This window comes from Ranitomeya variabilis, chromosome 7, assembly GCF_051348905.1.
Source record: "Ranitomeya variabilis isolate aRanVar5 chromosome 7, aRanVar5.hap1, whole genome shotgun sequence".
Classification (NCBI taxonomy): Eukaryota; Metazoa; Chordata; class Amphibia; order Anura; family Dendrobatidae; genus Ranitomeya; species Ranitomeya variabilis.
The window spans coordinates 170704963-170731944 of record NC_135238.1 but is presented as its reverse complement, the minus strand read 5'-3'; the positions used below and the strand labels follow the sequence as shown (position 1 = coordinate 170731944).

Below are 26982 nucleotides of genomic sequence, written 5' to 3'. Positions count from 1 at the left end.
AGGACAGGGACTGAGGAGCCATGCACACCAGGACAGGGACTGGGGAGCCATGCACACCAGGACAGGGACTGGGGAGCCATGCACACCAGGACAGGGACTGGGGAGCCATGCACACCAGGACAAGGACTGAGGAGCCATGCTCACCAGGACAGGGACTGAGGATCCATACACACCAGGACAGGGACTGAGGATCCATACACACCAGGACAGGGACTGTGGAGCCATACACACCAAGGCAGGGACTGGGGAGCCATACACACCAGGGCAGGGACTGGGGAGCCATACACACCAGGACAGGGACTGGGGAGCCATGCACACCAGGACAGGGACTGGGGAGCCATGCACACCAGGACAGGGACTGGGGAGCCATGCACACCAGGACAGGGACTGGGGAGCCATACACATCAGGACAGGGACTGGGGAGCCATGCACACCAGGACAGGGACTGAGGAGCCATGCATACCAGGACAGGGACTGGGGAGCCATGCACACCAGGACAGGGACTGAGGAGCCATGCACACCAGGACAGGGACTGGTGAGTCATACACACCAGGACAGGGACTGGGGAGCCATACACACCAGGACAGGGACTGGGGAGCCATGCACACCAGGACAGGGACTGGGGAGCCATATACACCGGGACAGGGACTGGGGAGCCATGCACACCAGGACAGGGACTGAGGAGCCATGCACACCAGGACAGGGACTGGGGAGCCATACACACCAGGATAGGGACTGAGGAGCCATGCATACCAGGACAGGGACTGGGGAGCCATGCACACCAGGACAGGGACTGGGGAGCCATATACACCGGGACAGGGACTGGGGAGCCATGCACACCAGGACAGGGACTGAGGAGCCATGCACACCAGGACAGGGACTGGGGAGCCATACACACCAGGATAGGGACTGGGGAGCCATGCACACCAGGACAGGGACTGGGGAGCCATACACACCAGGACAGGGACTGGGGAGCCATGCACACTAGAACAGGGACTGGGGAGCCATGTATACAATGACAGGGACTGGGGAACCATGCATACAATGACAGGGATGGGGGAGCCATGCATACCACGATAGGGATGAGAGGACAATGCATACCCGGCTAATACTTGAGTCAATAAGCTTATTCAGTTTTTTATGGCAAAAGTAGGTGCCTCGGCTTATACTCGAGTATATACGGCACCTTTATAAAACTTGAAGGGTTGCTCTGTTGTAGGCATTCTTCCAACTTAGGTGGTTACTGCTCCAAGTGTTCCTAGATAGATAGATAGATAGATAGATAGATAGATAGACACATAGCTAGAGAGAGAGAGAGCTTTCCTGGTTGTGAACAGATTTTATTTGATTTATGATACCATACAATACAGACATGTCTATATAATTTGTGCACAGACAAATGGTCCGCAAAAAATCACATACTGTACATGTGAACAGCCCCATAGACTGTTGGAACATGGAAGTCTGAATGAGGTGTCTGGTTCATGTTCTGACCCACCTGGTAGTAAACCTTTTTTTAGCCCTGCTGGCATAAAAAAGTGGACAAGTTAACAGATAAAGGGGTTAAATCCTTTACTTAAAGTGGGTATTCCCATCTCAATCAATTATGGCAGGACATGCCATAAATGTTTAATAAATGTGGACCCCAGCTGTACAATCTATACCTATCTTGAAAATGAGGCTCATCTCGCACCACTGGTAATGGAGTTTTGATGTGCATGTCATAAATGTCTTCATTAGGTATGCTACAGATTGTCCTTTACAGAAATGTTTATCCTAATTCTTTTAAAGGGAATCTGTCAGCAGTTTTTGTTACGCTATCTTAGAGCAGCATGGTATAAGGACAGAACCCCTGATTTCAGTGATGTGTCACTTACTGAGCTACTTCCTGTAATTTTTTATAAAATCCTTGTATTCTCTGCTGCAGATCTATCAGTTCTCTAAATACTGAGCTCTGTGTAACCCCGCCCACACTACCGATTGGCTGCTTTCTGCTCACATACACAGAAAGCTGCCAATTAAGTGGTGTGGGCGGGGTTATACAGAGCTCATGAATATGCAGGACTACCTGGCAGCAGGTTTACTAGTCCTGTAGAAAAAAATCTGCTTAAAAAACAATGAGTTTTATCAAAAATTACAGCAAGCAGCCCAGTAAGTGACACATTGCTGGAATCAGGGTCTCAGCTCCCACATTATGCTGCTCTCAGATTAGGAGGCAAAAACCTCATGGCAGATTCCCTTTAAATAATGGAAGTGGTAATAAGCATAAAATAGGTTTTGTGACTACTTTAGTTTTTATTAGTGCCTTTCAGTATATGTACACTTATAGTCACATTATCTGGCAACATATAGCAACCATCTCTAGTCATTTCATTTTCTATAGCAGTCCAGAAGTCCAGTATTGGGGATACCGCCCCTCTAAAAGCGTGCCTACTCCTGCAGTGGTGTGTGATACCCATGTAATCTAATTCTATACACAGATGCAGTACTGGATGTACACACTGATAGAGCTGTTGTGTGAGCATAGGCAGTGGGGACCTCTTTCACGCTCTCATCTCGTTCTGTTAGCGCAGCAACGGGAAGGAGGAATTCATTCACTAGAGGAGAGGACAGTGGGATGCAGACAGATGGGCTCATTTAAGCAGAATCGACATTTTCACAGGTAACTGCGTCCTCCTGGAGGAGATAGATGAGACCCAGTGGGCCATCTCTTCGCTGCTTTGCCTAATTTTGCCTGACACTTTGACCATTTCACAAGCCTTCATAAAGTAATGTTGGCCAACTATCAAAAAGAAATGATTAGACCAAATGCTCATTGTAGCTCTCTGAGGAGAGAGACAATATATCCCATGTAAAAGAAATCACCTTTTGGTGGCTTTGCCTGCTTTATGATTGCAGCCACATCTGCTCTCTACAGCTCCACTGCCTTGGAACACTTCCATTATCCCAGGAGCTGCCTGAGCTTTCCAGATAAATGCGATGAAGCTGATGAACACATGGCTGGTGAGGAACAAGTCAATTGGCTAGTAATGAAAGGGACTGATAAACTGATCAAAGAAGATAATATCAAGAGAAATAAAAGCTTATTAGGGATTAGCATAATATGTGCTAAACACCATATAGGTAAAATTATAGCCAAAAAAACCGCTATGCATATATAGTATACATACATCTAAATATACCATAAAATGGCCTTTATTCCTAAAAGGGATTGCACACTTTCTAGCCAAAGTTCTACATTGCCCTAAACAGAGGTGTTCTGCAAAAAAAACCTCTACTATTTACCCCTGAGCTATATTGTAAGGTCCCGCTGTACAAAGACCACCAGGAGGAGGAGGAGGTCCGGTCTCTACATCTATGGTGGCTATGTCCTCTGTTGTGCTGGGGCCAAAAGCATTCACTACATGCACAGATACAGAAAAATCTCTTACATCTGCACAAGTGTGTGATCTCCTGAGAAACGTAGGGCCTAATTCACAAGGTAATCTTTTTTTGTCTTGTAGTATTCATTAACGTTTTTTGCGTTACATTTTTCAAAATGGCACATAAACTAAACAAAAAAAAGGCATAAAGGCAATAATGGATTAGGCCCTGAGTGTTTTCAAACTAAGGCCCCCTTCACCCGTCCTGATATTTCCGGTACTGTGCAGCCCCACAGATTATAATGGTTGTGCGTGTGAAAGTGTCTCCAGTATGCAACTAAACATTTCATTACGGCGGGGGGTCACACTTGTGAGTGCAATGTGAGAAACTCGCATCAACACCCAGCACTGCCGCCGGGACTCAGGACCGGAGGGTGTGGCTGCATGTATTTCTAAGCAGCTGAATGCTCCGGTCCGAACCACCGGTGGCAGTGCCGGGTACTGATGCGAGTTTCTCTCATTGCACTCGCAAGTGTGGCCCTGGCCTACCTCTCAGACTTCTGTTAGGATGGACTTTACACACAGCCATAATATGACTACAATGTATACACAAATCACTGAAGTAAATTCGTGCTTAGCACTGCACATGATTCTCTGTGGCATAACATGCATCACTAAATGTCAACAACATCCATTACTTTCCATGTGACTCCATGGGGCCCACTGAAACATGGCACCACCAGAAAATAAGAAAGAGGGGGATAGAAACAGAAGATAATCCACAGGCGAGCCAATCAGAAGACCGGTGAAGGTGGAGAGGTATGAATAGAAGGGTCGAGGAGAGTTGAGCATTCATTGTGCACCAAATTTATTCAATGGTAATCAAACTACCTGGACAATTGCGAGCAAATTTCACAGATTCAAATTTCCACAGATTTGAACACCTCTACTTACCAATTGTCCTGGACTCAAAAGTTAGGTAATCTCCTGTTCCTTACTGAAACTCTACGGAAATCAGCGATTCCAGAAGGATTATTGTGCTCATGTCTCAGCGTGGTTTGGACCAAGGCATAGAGAGAATAGAGAACATGGGCATGAAGGGGCAGAGAACGAGGAAGGTATGGATTCTAAAAGGTGACTTGTCCAAGACCCAAAATTTATTGCTACAAGGTACCAACCTAGAAAAGTTGGCAAGTACCGTACATTCTATGTTGACTTACCATAATTTTTTTATCCAGTAAAACTAAACAGGATTCTACAGCTATAATGTACAGTAGAAGCTCAAATGCTGTGTGAAAATGCTATAATTACTAGTGATGAGCGAGTGTATTCGTTACTTGGGTTTTCCGAGCATGCTCAGGTGTTCTTCGAGTATCTTGGACATGCTTGTAGATTATGTTTGTGTCGCCACAGCTGTATGATTTGCGGCTGCTAGACAGCCTGAGTACATGCAGAGATTGCCTGTTTGTTAGGGAATGCCCACAAGTATTCAAGCTGTCTAGCAGCCACAAGTCATATAGCTGCGGGGACACAAACATAATCTACGAGCACACCCAAGATACTCAGAGAACACCTGAGCATGCTTGGAAAACCCGAGTAACCAGCACACTCACCCATCACGAATAATTACCTAACTTTTTAGTACCAGCCATGAAAATGGTTAATTATACCAGGGGTTTTATAGTTTGTGCTGTCCGAGTATTGCCCCAAAGCCTAGTCTATAGTCCCACTATATACATATGTTACTTGTGAACAATTCATTATATCAACAGGAATCAGTCATATGTTGTAATTATCAAATACACATTTATGTGGACCATGAGTGAAAGAGTAATCATAAAATAAAAAGGGGAAAACAGAAAATAATAAAAAGGATTTCATAAATGGAATAACACAGCGTGTACCGGGCCTCTGTAAATGCACAAGGTTTTAGAATATTCATTTTGAGCACAATTCACAGTTTCGTTTACTGTAGAATACGTGACAATCAGATTGAACGTTCTTCTCAAGAGTTTGGAAAAGGTCAGGGATCAATCCTTCAGCAGCAAGCAGACATCTCCTAGCAGAATGAATTGTGCCTTTAATCAATTCAAAAGAATGACATGAGGAGCATTGCGAGCCGGTTAATTGGGCATTTTAGATCTGGGGAGAGATGGCTGGCACAGTTCATTTATTTTACTATATAATGTAGGTACAATTAAAAAGTCTTAAATGAAGTCTCTGGGGTGCAGAGACATAATTTGTAGTTCTCGTATTAATAAAACATGTTTAGGCACAAGCTGAAATAAATTTCAGACCTCAGTTACAGGAATAGGTTAGTGATCGCCATATAAGAAAATAGATGTCCAGGTTCATGAATATGCTCATATTTATTTATGTTTTCTGGTTAAAAGGAGTTTGTGAGCACAAAATCACTGTTCAAAACAAAAAAGGCAATTGCCGCACCCTTGGTGTAGCCAAATAGTTCAGCCCACCCTCCCACCTACTTGTTTTCTATCTACAGTACAGACCAAAAGTTTGGACACACCTTCTCATGTAAAGATTTTATTGTATTTTCATGACTATGAAAATTGTACATTCACACTCAAGGCATCAAAACTATGAATTAACACATGTGGAATTATATACTTAACAAAAAAGTGTGAAACAACTGAAAATATGTCTTATATTCTAGGTTCTTCAAAGTAGCCACCTTTTGCTTTGATGACTGCTCTGCACACTTTTGGCATTCTCTTGATGAGCTTCAAGAGGTAGTCACCGGGAATTATTTTCACTTCACAGGTCTGCCCTGTCAGGTTTAATAAGTGGGATTTTTTGCCTTATAAATGGGGTTGGGACCAAGACCAAGAGTCACCTCTGCTTCTGAGGATAAGTTTATCTGAGTCACCAGCCTCAGAAATCGCAGGTTAACAGCAGCTCAGATTAGAGACCAGGTCAATGCCACACAGAGGTCTAGCAGCAGACACATCTCTACAACAACTGTTAAGAGGAGACTTTGTGCAGCAGGCCTTCATGGTAAAATAGCTGTTAGGAAACCACTGCTAAAGACAGTCAACAAGCAGAAGAGACTTGTTTGGGCTAAAGAACACAAGGAATGGACATCAGACCAGTGGAAATCTGTGCTTTGGTCTGATGAGTCCAAATTTGAGATCTTTGGTTCCAACCACCGTGTCTTTGTGTGACGCAGAAAAGGTGAACGGATGGACTCTACACGCCTGGTTCCCACCGTGAAGCATGGAGGAGGAGGTGTGATGGTGTGGGGGTGCTTTGCTGGTGACACTGTTGGGGATTTATTCAAAATTGAAGGCATACTGAACCAGCATGGCTGCCACAGCATCTTGCAGCGGCATGCTATTCCATCCAGTTTGCGTTTAGTTGGACCATCATTTATTTTTCAACAGGACAATAACCCCAAACACACCTCCAGGCTGTGTAAGGGCTATTTGACCAAGAAGGAGAGTGATGGGGTGCCAAGTCAGATGACCTGGCCTCCACAGTCACCTGACCTGAACCCAATCGAGATGGTTTGGGGTGAGCTGGACCGCAGAGTGAAGGCAAAAGGGCCAACAAGTGCTTCTTGTAAATCAATGCTGTCAATCAAGGAACATCAGATGGAAAACATAAGAGGGAAGACGCAATGAACTGTTTGGCCACTTAAAGAGTGCACCGAGTGCATGTGCTTGGTTTGAGCAGTCACTTTGTGTTGTCAGATTCACTTTGATTAACTTCATGATGTATCAAATAAACTATTGGTAACCCATTGATATCACAAACTGGCATGCCAGGGCCGCCATATTTGTGATTCATTTCCATTAAAGAGCTTGCTCCACAATTTATTAAGATATTTCTGGATTAAATCAGTTATGTTACATTTTTTGTTGTGGTGCCCCTGTGGTTCTTCTAATGTCTGCAGTGTTTTTGGGCACACATGCTCAGCAGCTTAGCTTTCCTCTTCGACATTGGCAGCGAGACGAAATTCTGCATGCCAACCAACAAAAAGGAGCTTTTTCTAACCAACACTGAATCAATTAGGGACACAGCTGAATCAAATATGTAAATTACCTCTTCAGAGAGGAAGAGGACTTGAGGAATAACATGCTCCACAAGGAAATTCCAGTCTTAAGCCTCTCATATTGGAAAGTCAGATCTCATACTTTGCACTGATGAGGGGCAAAACCCTTGAACACCGTGTCTGCAAATTTAAATTCTAGACTGTCTTTTATCACAAGTTATATGGCAAGGCTCGCTGAAGGATCGATATTGACTTTTAGGATTGATACTTCCGATAGGGGGCACTAAAGCTCAAGTCCTCTTCATCTCTGAAGAGGCAATTTGCATATTAAATTTCCCAGAGGAACACTGAATCACCTATAAGCCTCCTTACACTGACATGTCAGGCAGGTCACTCTCCACAAGGAGAAACGTTACCCCTAAGATCTGAATCAGAAGAACTTTAGTTCTCGCAGTAAAAGTTGTTTTTTAATACATTTCCATAAAACTTCCAGTGTTTTAGCAAGAGAACAGATTACATAGATAATAGTATACAGAACAGCTTGGTAGAAGATCAGCAGATAATTCTGCACCTGAATTCTTTGATAAGTATGGCATACACAAGAATAGTTATCCTCAACCTTAAGTTGAGTATTGAGCAATGTCTTCCAGAAAACTGCTACTCCTATCCTTACCTAAAAGAAACTTGTTAGTTGACTTTGCATAACGTGGTACCCTCAATCAAAAAAGGGACATAATATTGTGAAATTGATGTTGTAATAACACAACCATTATTTGGTAATTAATATAGAGCACACAAAACAAAGAGCAGCAATCTGCACTGATTTACAGAAGAGTATAAAGCTGGCCATACAGAATAGATGACTCTTGGCCGAACCATGCTTTGGCCGATCGTTGGGCCCACAGCCATCTCTCCAATATATAGGAGCGATCATTTGGCCGACTACTCCTGTGTTCTCTATATGGGCTCATGCAAACGACTGTAAAAATCGGAAGAGTACTATCCTTCATTTTGACAGATAACACTCGTCCCACATTATTCTATGGAGTAGTGCACATGTCCGATTTTTTGCAGCATACATGATTTACATTCAATATCGGATCATACTCGGCCATTCATGTCTATGGGTCCATGGAAAAAATTGGATGACATCTGAGTGCGGTCTGATTTTCACAGACAGACAGAATGGAGAAGATAGAGAATTGTTTTTTTTTACTATTTCTCATTATCCGAGAGAATAGGATTACATACTGATCAAACTCGGATCAGAGTCTTATTAGCATTATCAGACCGATTTTCTCGGATGAAAGAGAATTTGTCATGTGACCCCAGCCTTATCTGCGGAAGAACAATGCGATCGGCAGTCTGAAATTGGACATGCATGATCGGCATCTCCCACAACCATCAGTTAGCAGGCGCCCCATACGCAATAGACCATCAGCCAACCCCGTCATTATCAGCGGGATAGGCAGAAATTAGTTTACTGTGTATGGACGGCCATAAACGCCAATGTCAAACAAGTCATGATGCCAAAGCTTTTACTAAATGGGTGTTTTATCCAAAAAAAACTATGTTTTATGAAACAATTAAACTGTGTTTAAATTAAACTTTTAATTACAATCTGATGCCAACACCCAGCACCATTTTTTAGAGCTAATCAATTGTAATACATCCACATAACTTGTTCCATGTTCAAGGACATTTGGCAGAAGGTGCATAAAACGGCAGAATTTAGTGAGCTGAACGGGGACCAGCTGTATACATATGTAAAGAAATAATCCCGGTGCCAGTGACCTCCGCTGTCCAGACTCTCTGCTCACATTAACTTCCAGAATGTGAGCTATAAGTCCGAACGGCTGAATATGTGAGCAGGCAACTCTCCAGGTACTAATGCTGGCCAAGTATAGTCTCTTTAAGAGATTCAATGGAGGAAGGACAAAGTGACCTTCAAGGATGCTCAGCATCTAACTGATTGCCGACAGGAGGGAACTAATTAGAAGATTAAACACTTGTATTTAAGCCAGGCTTCAGATGCAGTGCTGCAACTTTCAAAGCGAGCGACAGGAACTCTTCCTTTTATTAAACAACAGTTAGGGAAAAAAAATGTTCAAAGCAAGAGCTAATTAATTCCAGTCTTCAGTAAATGAGGATTCACATCTTTCTGTCAACACGGGAAGAGAAAAAACTATTTAAATATCAGAGACTCGGGTCTGAAAGATGACTAGGGGGCACATTTACCTCTCTGCCTGACACGTCATCGCAAGACATTGCTATAGAAAGGATACTTCCCTGATGGCTCTACTTATCACTTCGTCAAGGGACGGCTGGCAATTAATGCGTTTTCTTTTTTTCCATTTTGGTTTCCATTAGAAATTGCAAGAATCCTAAACGTGCGCGGTGAATAATTATTTGCTCGGCGGTGTGTAAATATTTGTTCTAGATCCCGTGAGAAAATTCAGCAGCAAAATAATTTAATACACAGCATTAAGTATTCCCATCCGCTGGTATAATTAGTTAGAGCAAAAATAAAAGCTCTCCTTCTTAAAGACGTTCAGCACTAATCACAGAGTATCCCCTTTTGAATCAGCGGTTACCTGGAAATGAATGAGGTAGATGAATTACCCAATAAAAATTTGCAAGGCAAAATGAAAGGTAGAATAATGCAAATATTTAGCTTTTTTTTTTTTAAAGGGAGGCAGCAATCATGGAAGTCACAGAACCTTCCATAAAGGGGTTGTTTGCTTTTGAGAAAATGGTTCATCTGAAAATCAGCTGGTCACACCTTTACATGGCCACTCCGTTCCTCCATAACTGAGAAGTCAGTGTTTAATTCATATGCAAATGTGGCTGTAGATCTGAAGCCTCTGTCACTCCAGCTCTATGTTTTGCCCAACACTGCCTCCTCCTGCTTGACTGACAGGCTCTATACTGTGTGACTCCAGGCAAAGGAGCTGTTAGTCACACAAGAGGAGGCAGCGCAGGGCGGGGAATAGAGATGGAGTGACAGAGGCTTCAGATCTACCATAGCACTTCATCCTAATTTGCATATCAATTCAAACAGTGATTTCAATGTAAAGGAGGACCAGACTGATTATGTAAAGGTATTGCTAGACAGAAAAAAGAAAATAATTCAGCTCACCCTTGTGATCGTATTCTCACAGCCCATGAGAAATTTGATCCGAGCATGGAAACGTCTCTGCTTGACGCCAGGTACTTGTGCATGAAAATGAAGGTATCCAGCTCAGGAAATAAAATCAAAAGTCTTTATTTGGACAAATTTAAAAAGTAAGCTGCTTGTCAAACCAGTGCATACTGGAGGAAGGAATGTGCTGAATAACTGGACGCATTTCGAACATGTATAGTGCTCTTAGTCCTCAGTTTCTGGATTCACAAGTGTGCAGTCACAGAGTGACTGCAGACTTGTAGCTTAAACCCGGACAACCTCCTTAAGTATTTTCTATGTAATGCATGGATTTGTTAGGTTCTCCAGTGCAAGGGACTCACTTTATGCATACGTTTCTCTGATTTATTGATGAAGATAATAAATAAAGGACCCTTTTAACAATGAGTAAGCCAAAACATAAAAAAATAGTGAAAAACACTTTAAATCTTTAAAACCGCTGCTGATGAAGGCTGTGGTTTAGTACCAAAATGCATATACTTATGAATTCATACATAAACTTTTTTTTATGTATTTTCCTCTGATATTATTTTAATTGTTGGGGTCAGTAGCACATTTTTCTCAATTTTTCTTAAACATTTTTTCATGCTGTGGCTTATCTTTATTCCAATGGTTTCCATGACCAGCCGGATATGAGAATACAGCAGCAGCTGAGAATCTGTGCCTACATGAATGAACATGGGAGCGTGCCTAATGATAATGCTATCCCTAACAAGGTGAGCACATTACCTCTTATCTAAGCCTATTCTTACTCCAATCCAGCTAAAGATCCATGCACTATGGAGCACCATGTCCTTTTCAGTTTTCATCTAGTGCTTTAACATTGAGTGTCAGCTACATGTGCACTCAGGTTCCTGCATAAAAGCCTAATATGCTAGCCTCAAATGAATTTTTAAAACCCCATTCCATTAGTTTACCTCTTGACGTTGCTCTTTTCATAGAAGGCACAAAAACTGGAATTCATGAAGAGGATGGAAGCGTGAAATGATGGACACAAATGGCACCTGATGAATTTCATCAGCTTTAATATGGTTCTGTTGTTGTGTCCTTCATTACGATGTAAAAAAAATAAATAAAATACCACTGTACTTTTTTTCTAGTAATATTGACAAAGCTCAAGCTTCTGATGTAGAAGTGAACATAGCCTAACATACATCATAAACAGGTATTCACCATGAAAGGTGTATGGAGAAAATGTACATAAATAATCAGATGGAAATACACGAGGCTGTCATTCTAGGGAAACGCTCTGTCATGATTCCACATGGCTTGATGAAAAGGATCCGTAATTCGCCAAGTCATATCATTTTGTCAAGCAAATTGAACTAGCACACAAGATTAATGTCTCATGTGCAGTGTGGATGCAACAATGGTGCCGCTGTAATAATATGCCGTGCCTGTATAGGAAGGCCCAACTTTTACAAACCATTCAAAAAAAAATGTGATTCACACCTTACTGCACGATATTAAAAAAAAGATGTTTCTTCAACTTACAATATTTTACCTTTTCCTGGGCATTTGTGACTTAAAACTGCATTCGTATTACTGATAAAACCAATGCCCTTGGCAAATCGAGACCCAACACTAAAGTCAGCCATAAAGGGTATACCCAGATATATTGCTTTCTATCTTTGCTACGCATACTGCTAGAGACATACTGGGGCAGAGGGTATGTGCGTCCCATTGTACATTTTAATAGCCAAAATGGCTGAATATAACATGAACAAATTGAGTAATTGCTTAGTGACTGAAGTCACCAGAGCCAAATGGCCACCCAAGTTGCTCAACATATTTTGCAAAAGCAGCCACAACCAAGCTACAGCAGGCTGCACTCACTCTTAGGACACATTGAGACGTCCCAACAAATCAGTCTGAGATTGGACTGTAATGTATGGACTGCCGGTGGGTCTCCTGATCTGAGCGTGACAGCTTCATAGAAATATATGAAGCTGCAATGCTTAGGTCGGAAGACCCATGGCATGGCCAGTCTGTACACTGCAATCCAATCTCAGACCGATTTGTATGGACTTCTCAATGTGCCCTTAGCATCGGAAAAGGTGTGGTCGTGTTGTGTTAGCAGCAGTAAAGGTGATCACCAAACCTGCAAAGTTCTTACTTTGAGCACTACTTTCCCCTCCTCACCATCTCCCCATCTGAACATCATGTCAACTGCAGCAACAGGAGGGCCAAGAAAGGACTGGGGAAGGAGTGGTTAGTCACAGCAGAGGACCATCCCGACAATGAGTTCGGTTATGCCCACATCTTGTGATAGTACCCTTCATGTCTTAGGCAACAGGAGAATAAGGAGGATTGAAGCTGACAAGCAGAGGTACTGTCTAAAAAAAGACAGGGAGGTGAGTGGATTGACAGCGTCATAAAATTATGTATAAACATATATTTATGTAATCTTATATATAGTACAGTATTTGCATTAGCTACTGCTAATTTACATATTTTTCTTTGTGAAATAGAGAGGAACTGGTGAAAGGTGGTAGTAAGATAGTAATACTGTTGACACACCCTCATGAAGCAGTAGCGAAACAGTGTTGGAGTGGTGTGAGGGGGCTGTAGTATTGTCACTCTGTAACTGTACATGATTAGGGGAAGGGGTCCTGCACCGTCCCCCTAACTATCCCTGCTCCCAAATGTACCTCTGAAGGAGAGGGAAGCATACACCCCAAAAAACAGCATACAACAATCTTCAACTACAGCACACCAACTCCAGCGAACCAGGAAGTAAACTTTCACTGGCAAGGAAGAGAAGGTATGAACAGATTTTATAGAGAGGAAATGAGCAAGTCAGGAACAGCTGTGAGATGGAGCTGCATTATACTAGCCAGCATAGAAAGGGTCGTTAACCCTTCAGCACCAAAGGAAACAAAATTCATTTAATAAGGAGAACAAAACACACAGGCTAAATTGAAGACTTGCAATTCACAATACGTAATGATTTCCTAACCCCAGATCTCACAGGAGGACGCGACACACTCATGACAGGTATGTCCTAGAACTTTAATACATGTTGATTTCAGCATTTAAATCATGTGCTATATATGTATTGTACTTGCAGTGCCCTTTTATATGTTTTTCTGGCTCTCAATTGTCAATTATGACTGATAGTAATGCTATTTAGTCCATTATTCTACTGTCTATGTGGTGTCATTTTCAATAATTTAATTATTTGTCACTAGCCTCATTTTTCCTTGTATTTCACTATATAGTAGGAAACTAGTCACTGTACTTGTACTACCAGGTAGTGATAACTGTCACTGGCAAGGTCAGAAGCAAGGAAGAGAGTTCTTACACCTAATGGGAGCAACAAACTCAGAACAGCTGATACAACCCAAGACAGAGAACACCAGGAGTCCAACAAAGCAGTTTAACCCTTGCAGCACGAGAGCAAAGAAAGCAACAACTGCTAATCGGACAGGGAATCTGCAGGTGCATGTGTCACCAGACTCTGCAATCGTCTGACCCCACAATGTCAGGGTATCCTTGTGACACTTATTCCTTATCATGCATAGACACACTACTGCTTATGATGCATAGAGTTCTGATGCTTTCAGGTGGTAGTCAGCCATTTCTTGGAATTTGCAGGGTTTAGCTTGTACACAAGCAGGGTGTGGTAACACCATTAAATTTCTTCTTCTACATTGAGCACTAAGAAATTCAAACACAAAATGGAGTCTTAATCCAAAGTCTCTAAAATGGATGCTGAGCAGGAGTAAGGCTGAGCCCCCCTTCATCAACGGCATTCACAAGATTTGCACACTTTCACGTGCAGACTAGTTCACCTGCAGTATCTCAATGGAAGAGAATTGAGAAAAGCCCAGGCATCTAGTCAGCACATGACCCTAAGTTTGCAAATCTGTTTTCCTGTTTTAAAACAAATCCATAGTTTAAATTGTATGCTAATGAGTTGCAAGTGCAGATGGTGGACTGGACACCACACTTCCAGCTCTCCTTCTTCTCTGCCTTGTCCCTGCCCGCGGCCTGCCTCGTAACTCTGATTGACTGGTCACTGAAACATGAGTGAGCTGTAAGGCCCATATTTCTGACACAAAGGTGGAGCATTTAACAAGTCACATTCTTGATTTTATCATTATAATATCAGAAAATGTCAATAGTTTGTCAAAAACAAAAATAAATTTTCTCCATCATAAAAATAGTAATTGACATTAGGCATAAATGTATGCAAGCGATAAAACACTGTATGTAGAAAGATTTTAAATGAGAGCATTAGCCCAGAGATGACTAATGAACATTATAAAGAGCTTATTAGAAGTTCAGGTCAACATAAAAATATATATTTAGATATCATACAGTTGGACCAAACCCTTAACATGCATTAAATGGCACTAAATGTTGATCCCATTTGAAGGACCTCTCTCCTAACAAATTGTTCTTGGCGACGCACCAGACTTATTTAATAGCTTATTCCAAGCTGAGTGGCCCTTTCCATTAATGTGAGGACCATCACGCCAAGTGCTGGAGGAGTCAATATGATGAAAAGAGAAATGGCATACGCATTATTTGTTTCCTAGTGCATATTAGAGTCATCATTTATTACATGACACTTTGGAATAAGGTTATAATCTGATAAAAGAAACTAGATTAAACCTACACACATAAATTTGTTGTAAAATATAAAATACTGTAATATTCAGGCTCCATTTACTAATTAATGCTCCAGCAGAAGCCATATTAGTCTGAAAACATTTGTAGGAGGCAAAATATAAAACACTGTCACCAATTAAATTGCGAAATCTCGATTGTGAAAATAAAAACTTTCAACAAATGAACACAAGTTTTCATATAAATAGCAATTAGGCGGTAACCAAAGTACATTTTCCAGAAATTAGAGCAGTTAATCATGGTGCCACTATTCTACCATAGCAAGAAATCACCAATATCTCTGAAACATAGAGTACATGTGTACTTACATTAAAATGTGTCTTTTGTGAAAGTACATAGAAAACTATCAAACTTTATTAAATAAAAAAAAAGCATTAAAAATGGGCTGCAGGATGAATAATGACATTTGATATGAATTTATCATGATGATATTTCTAATTGTACTGTAGTGTATTGACTTCACCATTATGGTGATCACGTTGTTACATGCCATTCTCCCGCTATCAATCATGTGTCTAATTTTTAATCCTTTTTTTCCTATAAAATGTGATATTTTTTGCACGGTTCTTTGGTACTGTGGGATTTTTTCTGCCCTTTTAGTTTGTAGGAGTTGCACATTGTAATTTAGGTGTGGCGTTGTTCACCATGTATTTATTAGATACTAAGTAATACTCAGCATGACTATATTGGTTTATTGGGGCTTTCCTGTAGTGTCGCTCCTTGCTTTTGTCATATTGGCATTTTCTTTTTTCTCAAAATGTTCTGAAATCATAATAGACAATGACAACACATGCATGGTCTAGATCAGTGTACCACAACTCCAGTTCTCAAGAGCCACCAACAGACCATGTTTTCAGTGTTTTCTTAGTATTGCACAAGTAATGGAATTATGATCTGGCCAATACTAAGAAAATATAGAAAACATAATCTGCTGGTGACTCTTGAGGACTGGATTTGGGGAACGTTGGTCCAGATTACTGGGGACTTGAGAAATGGAAAACAATGATTACCAGGAAGAATAAAAATTTGACTAGGCACAGGCTCGAATTAGGACTGGAACTGTATTTTGGCACTGTGGTGTGTGTGCTGCCTCTATGCACCTGCAGATTCTCCTGAAAAACCAATGCCAATAGTCAGAACATTATTTGCAATCTAGCTGTTTTCATTCTGGTCACTGAGTTTTAAATATGGGTCAAACTTTGAGGAGAATTTACAGTTTAGTAGCATAAAAAAGTTGCAAATGTTGGTGAAATCCGCATATACAGGAGAAATTTACAACAGTGATGGTTTTGCGTGTCCCTCACATTTTTCAAAAATGAAAAAAGAAACAGGTGGAGTGGAGACACCACTGAACTGATAGATTTACCATAATTTGCACCACCAGTTGGAATAAATGTTGATCCAATTCGATGCCTGATGCCAATTCGATGCTAGCCCATCTGTGCTTATTAATACATTTGTACAATACTCCACCACATTTTAACTTGAAGGAGATGTTCAGTGAAAACAAGTTATCATCTATCCACATGATAAGTGACAACTTTCTTATTGGTGGATGTGTCACTGGTGGCTGATCGTGGATTGGGACATTTTAATCACAGACATGGAACTCTAACAGTATGTCCATTGCAAAGTACAACAGCAGGCCAGTGTCCATTCATTTTCTATGCGTCTGCCAGAAAAAGCAAAGCACAGAGCTCAGACGCCCCATGTCGAATGAACAGAGCACAGGTCACACATAAGCGCTTACACTCCATTCTAATGAAGATAAAAGTTCCCTGTCCAGATGATCGGTGTGAGTCCCAGCAGTTGAACCCCGCCAATCAATAAGTTATTACCTATGCCACATCTCGGGATAAATTGTTTTCACTGGACAGACCACCGGTCTTAGCAAGTTCCCTATTTTATGTTTTATGAAGTATCCTTTCCAGCTTGTATTTCATTACCATCATCGCTCTGATATAAAGCTGTAGACAGAGAGTAAAGACTCCACTAATGACCATAGATAATGGTCACAACTCGCTTCATTCACCACCACTGTATAGTGACCTCTGCACAGGTCACAGAGCATGCACACAAACCTGTACAATAGAAGTCAATGGAAAATCCACAGCCAGAAAAAAAACAAATATATTCACTATTTGATTTTAAAGGTGAAATATAAGATGCATTTGGAGCCATGAATACCATACTAGAGTATCTATAACCATATGTGGTCCCAGTAATAAGATGCAGCAATATGTTTCTACATCTGACAACCATGAAGAAAAAATAATAATCTTAAGATATTTTCTTCATGTATCTATAAGACCTGTGCAAGAAATATAGAACTGGGGCCAAAAATGGACATGCAGTATTTTAAGTTAGTGGTCCATGTAACAGTCTTTGAATAGACGTTTCAATCATGCCATACATACAGAAACTCATGAATTATGAGCTCAGGAATAGCTGGTTGTAAAGGGATTACTATTAGTTTGTACTTTAAGTTAATTCAATCACTAAAGTTGCTTCCTCCATCAAAAATAGCTGAAAGGAACTCCATAAAGGTGTTTTCGAAAGAACGAACATTTTAATTAAGAGATCTTGGCACAATACGTTCCACAATTGGATGTTAAAATGGATGTTAAATGGATGTTAAAATTTGAGAGTCTTCGGTGTTTGGTACCTTTTAATGACTAACTGAAAAGATTATAACAAATCGCAAGCTTCCGGTACTACTCAGGCCTTTTCATCAGGCTCAGTATAACAGAAAATCTGAATCTGTGATACTGAGCCTGATGAAGACACCTTAGTAGTTTTGGAAACTTGCTATTTGTTACCATCTTTTTAGTTAGCCATTAAAAGTATCAGCCACTGAGGACTCTCAAATGTTAATATTTTTTATCTACTTTCTAACACAGTACAAAGACATATTTTTCCTGTATCATAATTGGATGTGTTAGAAAAAATATTCCTGTGCTGAGCTGAGATAATCTTATAAACGTGCCTCAGGTATGAATAGCAATTTGCAGTGTCCAACCATGCAGAGTCGCTCCAGTTCATGGTCAGCACATACCACAGCTCCTTCTCAGGGAGAAAGCATAAGTCATTTACGATGAGTGAGTATATAGACGAAACAGCAGGGACCCACAGCCCTACTACCTGAAGTAACACATTTTCCTGCATGTTTTATCACAGGAGCAAGTGTTTCTGCTGCATCACCATTCCTTTGAGCTAACATAAATGATGTCAGTGAGGTATAATGGCTCCTGGAGCTCTTATGTAATAGAGTGCAGGGTAGACTGTCACCACGGTACAGACAGACTAACTGTTGAGGGGGGTTTATTAACAGGGGCGATATGCTCCTCACAGGGAGAAAACAGTAGAATATAAACTGCAGAAATAATAGTGAAAAATATATGGGAAGCAGTATAACAGAAGTAAACGGAAGTTCTTGGGAAAAACACTTATCAGTCTGATGAGGACTTGCTTGTAGGGTCGTCTTCTCCAACGTAGGCACCGAGAAACAGTGGCACTTGTCATCCCTCTGTTATCCGTGAGCTGTGTAGTCTCTGGGAACCAGCAACCTGGGGTTTGAGGGGTTACTGTGGTGAGTAGAGGCGATGCTAGGCAAACGGGGTCCCCTGTGCTCTGAGTCTTCTGCCTATCTCGGGAGAACGATGCTCAGTCTATTATTGGGTCTCCCAACAGGAATCAGGGGCTCTGCACTAATGCCGTGGGTGCTAGGGGCCACTGTCTCTGCACTGGTCACTGTCTTTGCACGGGTCAATGTCTTTGCACGAGCGTCAGGGCGCACATCTCCAGTCACAGCAGAGTCGGCTTTCACGTACTCACAAGATGCAGTCTTTCTGGACAATCTTCCTGTCTCAGTCCTCCGACCGGGAGCTCTCTCCTCCCCGGAGCGCAGCTGTGTGCTGTTCTGTCCGCTGTATCTGCTGCTCTCTCTGCTGCACATGCTGCTCTCTCTCTGCTGCACACTCTGCTCTGTCTGCTGTGCACGCTGCTCTAGCCCTGGAAAGCGCGCCACTTTTCTCTCTCAGCCTGGCTTCCTTCCTGTCCCAGCCTCTAAGTCTGCCCCCAGGGAAACCTGCTGCACAGCTAAGTGGTTCCAGGCATGGAGCAGAGAAGGTAACCCTCCTTACATTTACACAACTGACTTGATTGATTGATGAATGAGATGAGAGTGTTGAAGATGCAGCAGAAACACTCATCTATGTGTTACTTCAGTCAAGGAAATATGTTATATCAGAAAACAGCAGCTGCAAGCCCCTGATGTTTCATCTGTATACTCACAGTGACCTTTGCTTCTCCCCTGGCCAGGAGATGTGGTATGTGCTGACCATGAACTGCAGCACCCCTGCATGGTTGGACGCAGCCATAAAACAGCACACAGCAGGGGCTGTGTTTCAACACAGGAAAAAGATTAGAACATCCAATTGTGGAACTTAATATTTTTCCAAGATCTATTGATTAAAATGTACTTTGCTTTTTGGACAACCCCTTTAAGGCTAAAACAGCAAATTACGTTTCTGAGGTCTTTTTTAAGCCAAAATTAGAAGGTAATTGAAAAGAAATAGGAAATATTAATTAGGAAATTGTACTTTTTCTTCATACTGGATTCTCTTCTGACTTTGGTTTACAAAATTTTACCAAAATTTCCATTTATATGTCTATCCTTAAAGTGCCATCAGTATGATCTGATCACTGGGCGGCTTCCAGTAATTCTTGCTCCATTCTAATAAGCTGCATGACTATGAGTCAAATGGCACTAAAGGTATTTTCAGGCTATTTTTATGCAATTGTGCATCAAGGTGCCAACAGAAAAATTGAAAAGATATTTATCGCTTTTAATCTGAGAAGGTTGATTTCATAAATGGGGTAATCCTTTAATAGAAGCTGCAGTTAAATTGATGTGTACTTTTCGCTCAGCATCCACAGCAAACAGTACATTACTGGCTCTAGATGTGAAGCTTTCCAGTGAGCCCTTGAGATAAGTGCTCGCAATGTTTATCTGAAATTAAATTTAAAACAAATATTCAAATGTCATTTCATTCACAGCTTATGGAGGGGGAAATAGAGAGAAGTGCAAAATCGGAGAGTAGAGTCAATATATTTCTATGAAGAGACTATCAAGGGCTAATCCAAGGATGCTGCTAAGATTGTGTGCATTTGTGCAGCAGATGAGCCTAAATAAAATTGCTATGTGTATTACAAGTAGAAAGGCAGTGAGAAGATTCTGATGCTGGAGGAGAGATCAACTCCACCCATGTGCTACGTCAGCTACATGCATTGGAAAAGCAAGCGCTCAATGCAGAGATGGAGCCTTGTGTAGCCTGTCTTCTGACTAAGGTCTCATTCAGACATCAGTTTTTACATGTGTTCTATTGATGATTTTCTAGGGGCTGTTAACATGTCCATGCTTTTTGTGGACCAGGTTTGTATGCAAAAATCACAAAGACATGTTTTACCAGAATCACAAATGAAAAGTACCAATACAAGTGTATGGGTCTGCGAAAATCACGAACATCACATGTGTGTAGCCCGTATGTGATCTGTTAAGTCCGTGAAGTCCTTGTGCTGTTTGTGACTGAAGGGACTGTCAACAAAGAGTGACTGCTCAAGCCAAGGGTAGGCGCTCGGTGCATCCATGGTGCGGCCAAACATTTATATACACCTTCCAACCTGCTTGTTTCCTTCTATCTTCACCCCCTTCTTTGATTGACAGCTCTAGCTTCAAAGTGTCAGAAAAAGGTGGAGATAGATGAAAAACAAGCAGAAGGAGTTTGTATGTTCTCCCCATGTTTGTGTGGGTTTCCTCCGGGTACTCTGGTTTCCTCCCACATTCCAAAGACATACTGATAGGGAATTTAGATTGTGAGCCCCATTGGGGACAGAGATGATAATGTGTGCAAACTGTAAAGTGCTATTTAAAAATAAAGATTATTAGTAGATGGGAAGGTGCACTTCAATGTTTGGCCCCACCATGATACAAACTTGGATTGAACAGCCATTCTGTGCTGACAGAGTCCCTTTAACATTGCAAAGGTTTGGAAAAGCTTTGTAATATATTTATCCATATATGAAAATCACTAATGAAATACGGTACTGTTACCGAAATCTGACACTGTGACCAAAGGCTGATGAAGCTCAGATCCCAAACACAGATGACATGCCTATCATTTTCTGGCGTAAATGAACAAATATGGACATCTGAATGAGGCCTAAGACCGGACTGTCACATCCGTGTGCTGAGGTCCATGAGGCATGAAACCGCCGCAAGTCTCCTGTCCCAAACTCAACAGCCTTATATATGCCTATAAAGATGCGGAGTTCAGGCCGTGAGACCCGCGGGAGGTCTGTGCATCATGGATCGCAACACACAGATGCAATTTAAAACAAGAATACATGTGAGCCCTTATAAGCGGTAATGGCTGCCTGAATATTTTGTCATTTATGACCCTCCTGCCCTAAAGCCATGAAGACAAAAATCTATATAACAACACAGAACATCATTCGTAGAAATGTTTTTTTTTCCTGAATCCACACTTTTTACCTAAGTACAGGATAGGTGAAAAGTGTCTAACTATTCGGATCTCACAGCGCGACTCCCTAAAAACTGAATTGTGAATAGTGGGTCTCTAGTCTCCCATATAAATATGGTGGTGGTTGCGCACATTCACTGCTATTCCATTTAAACAGGAAATACCGGACCTCCGGTCTCATGTCTGATGGGAGTCCCAGCAGTGAAAAATATGAGAAAACTTTATTGATAATTCTCACCAACATCTCCGCTAGGAATTATCTCAAAAGGAAAGCTAATGATGGAAACAGATCCGCCACATGATGGATACAAATGGTGCCCAATAGACTATAATAGGGTCCCTGTTTGTTTTAGTGTCCATCATTTTTCTAGAAAAAAACACAGTACAGCATACTACACTTTTTTTTCCATCAAAAAACAATGTTAAATGTGATGGAGGAGATGTAGGATAGCATGCAAGTGTGAACAGAATCTTATACAATATCAACGCTTATGATACCCAAGCCTTCTGAGATGAAAGTTACAACATGCATTGTGTTTTTATATCATCATAATAAACAAATTGTTCTTTTATTAAACATTTGTGGAATATTTGCAACGAGAAATGTCATCAGGCTTCCTACAAAGCAGTTATTACCTGATGGTGCTGGAGAAGTGGGTTGTAGTCCCGGTATATAGAAAGGAATATCCACCGCACTCTCAAAGTCGATAGGTTCAAGATACTTTATTGATTGGTACACATCAAAGAAGCATAAACCGGTTTAAAACAGATTAGCTACAAAATAAGAAAGACGTTTCGACCGCTCCCGTGCAATGGCACGAGATGTGCCTGCCTTACTCTCTTTTATTCCCCAGATGGATGGACTCTTCTAAGTTATCCCTATATAACGAGCTCATGCTCCCATATGCTGTATTTCAGTTATACAGATATATTGCAGCCTTGAGATAAAGACCAGGGACGGGTCGAAACGTCTTCAATAAGGTATCGTGAACATATCGACTTTGAGAGTGCGGTGGGATATTCCTTTCTATTTTCTGATTGACAGACAGGCATATAATAATAGGGTAAAAACAATTTACAACATGTTTTATGCACTGGGCTTTTATAGTGCTTGTTTGTTCTTTAACTACCTTTGCCTGCACACACGAGAAGCCAGCATGAAAAGAGGCACATTGGGAGCGTGAGATTAATCAGCACTATGCAATGATGAAATTGAAACCAAGTGCGTTAACTACCAGAGGCAATAAACAAGAGCATGAAAAATATTCTGCCGTTCAGTTACACCACAAGTATACAAGGTTCAGACACTGATTTATAACTAGATGTTCACAATTTTCAGGCGCCACACTTAAGAATCCATTTTCATGATTCTAAAGAGCCTCAAGAGTCTTTTATATTCCCAGTATCTGGTTGCAAACCACTGGGTCAAATTTTACAACCTTCTCTGCAGGAATTTGTGACACAAAGCCAAATTTTCCATCTGAAATACTCTGAGCACGGACAAAATCCTATTTTTCAGCTTCTGTAAATGTGTAAATGGACAGGGCATGGGTAAACAAATTTAAAAAAAGGAAAAACAAATATTAAAAATGTTTTGCTGAAGACCAAAAGTGATCAATTATTCATTAGCTGATGCCGCAGCTGTCAGTGTATAAGCCTATACCTCATGAGCATAAGGGAGTTCTTTATTATTATTTTTAATAATAAAGACAACAGATACTATATTTAAAGGTCCATTTAGATGGAATGACCGGTGTCACAATACAACCGCCAATCGGTAAACTTTTTGTCATGATCCAGTTTGGGGTTTATCTTCTGCTATCATCTCTCTGGACTGGTCATGCGGGAGTTAAACCCCTCTGCCTCATTTTGAAGCTGGCTGGGCTTTTTAAGTCCTCTGCAGTCTGTTGGCCAGCGTCAGTGATAGTTCATGCTTCCAGGCTAGAGCAGCTGACCTGTATACCCTGGTGATCCTTCTACCTCTGACTTCCCATATTTGTATTAGACCCGTTCCCTATCAATGATTTAGTGCTCATCTGGTTGTTTCCCTACAGTTATGACTCGGCCTGATCTCTGGACTCTGTCTCTTGTTTTCCAGCTCTGATACCATGTTCCCCGACCGGCTTTAACTTTCTGGCTTGTACCCCAACTTCATCTTACGTCTCACGTTTTTAATTCTGCACTCCCATTTGGCTCTGACTTCTGGCTTGTCTCTGACTACGTGCATTGTTGTTACTTCTGGTACTTCTGCTCCTGACAAGTTCTGACTCAGCTCGTCAGACCACTCTTTTGTTACCTGTGACACCTGTGCGACTGCTCAGTGTTGCTGCGCTGTGAGTGTGTGGTCTCTCTTCCCTCACTAGCACCCCCTGGTGGAAGTTGCGCTGTGCTGCACTGGCGCCGCATCACAATTTTACAGATTGGCGGTCATTTGAATGCCTGTTTTCACAGGCAAACCAAAACAAACATTGTGCACTGAGTGATCTGTACTAGATTGCTCGGTGCGCATCAGCTGTCATGGTTCTAGGCAGTGTGAGTCTCGTTTACACAAAACAGAGCACAGCCGAAAACAATGAAGATCTTTTACGGTACATTGCGCCAAAAAGATCATTTCAACCAAGGAACGAGCATTTTGCTTACTCATCTGGTGATGGTTAACCTTTTTACGGTTTTTCTCAATTAGGAGGAGAGGTTCCAGGAGCTACCAGCATAGCAAGATTAGCAGGGTGGTGTGATAGTCACGGAGAGTGCTGATCCAACTGGTGAAAAATAGCCATATAGAGGAAGAAGGGGAAGGACCATCTCAGCACTAGCATCCTTATAAAACGGTAATATTTATTAGATTCCACTAAAAAAACATAAAAGAAACCTGACGCGTTTCTTGCACAGAGAAGTGCCCTTAGTTGTAGGATAGTGAACAAAGAATAAGCATGGATAAATATGAGGAACATTGACCAATCCTGGCTAACCAGTGATTAAATAACAAGTGCAAACAGGACGGCAGGAAGAAAATTAGATTCAAATTAATAGATATAGATATAATATAAATCGTTTCTGTAGTTCATACCATTAGGAAACAGTATTTAAACATAGTATCCAATATGCTTCTCTGAGAGCAAGTTCTCTCTTCCAGTTGAACCATTTTTGTTGCTTATATTTACTATAGGGTCCGCAATTTTCTGGTTTAGTTTCCTAATGGTTTGTCCAGCATAATACATTTTACAAGTCAAACAGGCAATGCAGTATACCACATATTTAGTGTCACAGTTCATAAAAGAAGCAATAATATATGGAATGTTTGGAGGAATAGTAAATGTATGTATTTTCTCCAGGGTGTAACGACATGCATTACATATTGAGCCAGCACAGTTATAGAAGCCCATGATGTTTAACCAAGTTGGAGAACAAGAGGGTGTCTTCAACATGGGAAATAGCATGTTTCCTAAGGTGATACCCCTTCTTGCTACTACTCTACACCCATTTGTGAAGTATATAAGTATAATTTTCTTGATGTCATGAAATTGTGTACTGAAGGCTGTAGAAAAAGTAATCGGATATTGGTGATCGTGATAAATGGATATTTTTGGCTAATAAACCCGCCCTAGGGTGTTACAACACTTTTGTGAAGACTTTTTTAATGTTAGAATGACTATAGCCCTGAGTGGTTAACCTATTGCTGATAATAGCGCTTTCCTGACCTTGTGGAATTACGTGGGTGACATGGCGAGGGTGAGAACTGCTTGAGAAGAGAATGGTGTTACCTGACACATCTTTACGGTATAATGATGTCTCAACGCTGTTGGTCATAGAGTTTCCCTTTAGTATAATATCCAGAAAGGGCGTTTGAGAAGAAAGGCAGGTAACAGTAAAACGCAGATTAAGGTAATTCGAATTGATATACGATAAAAAGCCCTCAAAAGTATTATGGGACCCTCCCAAACTAGCGAAACGTCATCCACATACAGTACAGACCAAAAGTTTGGACACACCTCATTTAAAGATTTTTCTGTATTTTCATGACTATGAAAATTGTACATTCACACTGAAGGCATCAAAATTATGAATTAACACATGTGGAATTATATACTTAACAAAAAAGTGTGAAACAACTGAAATTATGTCTTATATTCTAGGTTCTTCAAAGTAGCCACCTTTTGCTTTGATGACTGCTTTGCACAATCTTGGCATTCTCTTGATGAGTTTCAAGAGGTAAATGGTTTTCACTTCACAGTTGTGCCCTGTCAGGTTTAATAAGTGGGATTTCTTGCCTTATAAATGGTGTTGGGACCATCCTTTGTGTTGAGCAGAAGTCTGGTGGATACACAGCTGATAGTCCTACTGAATAGACTGTTAGAATTTGTATTATGGCAAGAAAAAAGCAGCTGAGTAAAGAAAAACGAGTGGCCATCATTTCTTTAAGTAAAGAAGGTCAGTCAGTCTGAAAAATTGGGAAAACTTTGAAAGTGTCCCCAAGTGCAGTGGCAAAAACCATCAAGCGCTACAAAGAAACTAGTTCACATGAGGACCGCCCCAGGAAAGGAAGACCAAGAGTCACCTCTGCTTCTGAGGATAAGTTTATCCGAGTCACCAGCCACAGAAATCGCAGGTTAACAGCAGCTCAGATTACAGACCAGGTCAATGCCACACAGAGTTCTAGCAGCAGACACATCTCTACAACAACTGTTAAGAGGAGACTTTGTGCGCAGGCCTTCATGGTAAAATAGCTGCTAGGAAACCACTGCTATGGACAGGCAAAAAGCAGAAGAGACTTGTTTGGGCTAAAGAACACAATGAATGGACATTAGACCAGTGGAAATCTGTGCTTTGGTCTGATGAGTCCAAGTTTGAGATCTTTGGTTCCAACCACCGTGTCTTTGTGCGATGCAGAAAAGGTGAACGGATGGACTCTGGTTCCCACTGTGAAGCATGGAGGAGGAGGTGTGATGATGTGGGGGTGCTTTGCTGGTGACACTGTTGGGGATTTATTCAAAATTGAAGGCATACTGAACCAGCATGGCTGCCACAGCATCTTGCATCGGCATGCTATTCCATCGGTTTGCATTTAGTTGGACCATTATTTATTTTTCAACAGAACAATGACCCCAAACACACCTCCAGGCTCTGTAAGGGCTATTTGACCAAGATGGAGAGTGATGGGGTGCTATGTCAGATGACCTGGCCTCCACAGTCACCAGACCTGAACCCAATCGAGATGGTTTGGGGGTGAGCTGGACCACAGAGTGAAGGTAA

At 41.4% G+C, this 26982-nt stretch overlaps 1 protein-coding gene across 2 annotated transcripts in view; it reads right to left on the bottom strand.

Moving 5' to 3' along the window:
- Positions 1 to 26982, bottom strand: part of SPAG16 (sperm associated antigen 16) — a 1378074-nt gene that overhangs the window by 294433 nt on the left and 1056659 nt on the right. Inside the window, exon 16 of one of the 2 annotated variants that reach the window (XM_077272257.1) lies at positions 20134 to 20201. The exons of the other annotated variant lie outside the window; for it this stretch is intronic. Coding sequence (XP_077128372.1) covers positions 20149 to 20201 — 53 coding nt within the window. The 3' untranslated portion in view covers positions 20134 to 20148. Of the gene's footprint in view, positions 1 to 20133; positions 20202 to 26982 lie in introns of those variants that run through there. 2 annotated transcript variants of the gene reach the window in all.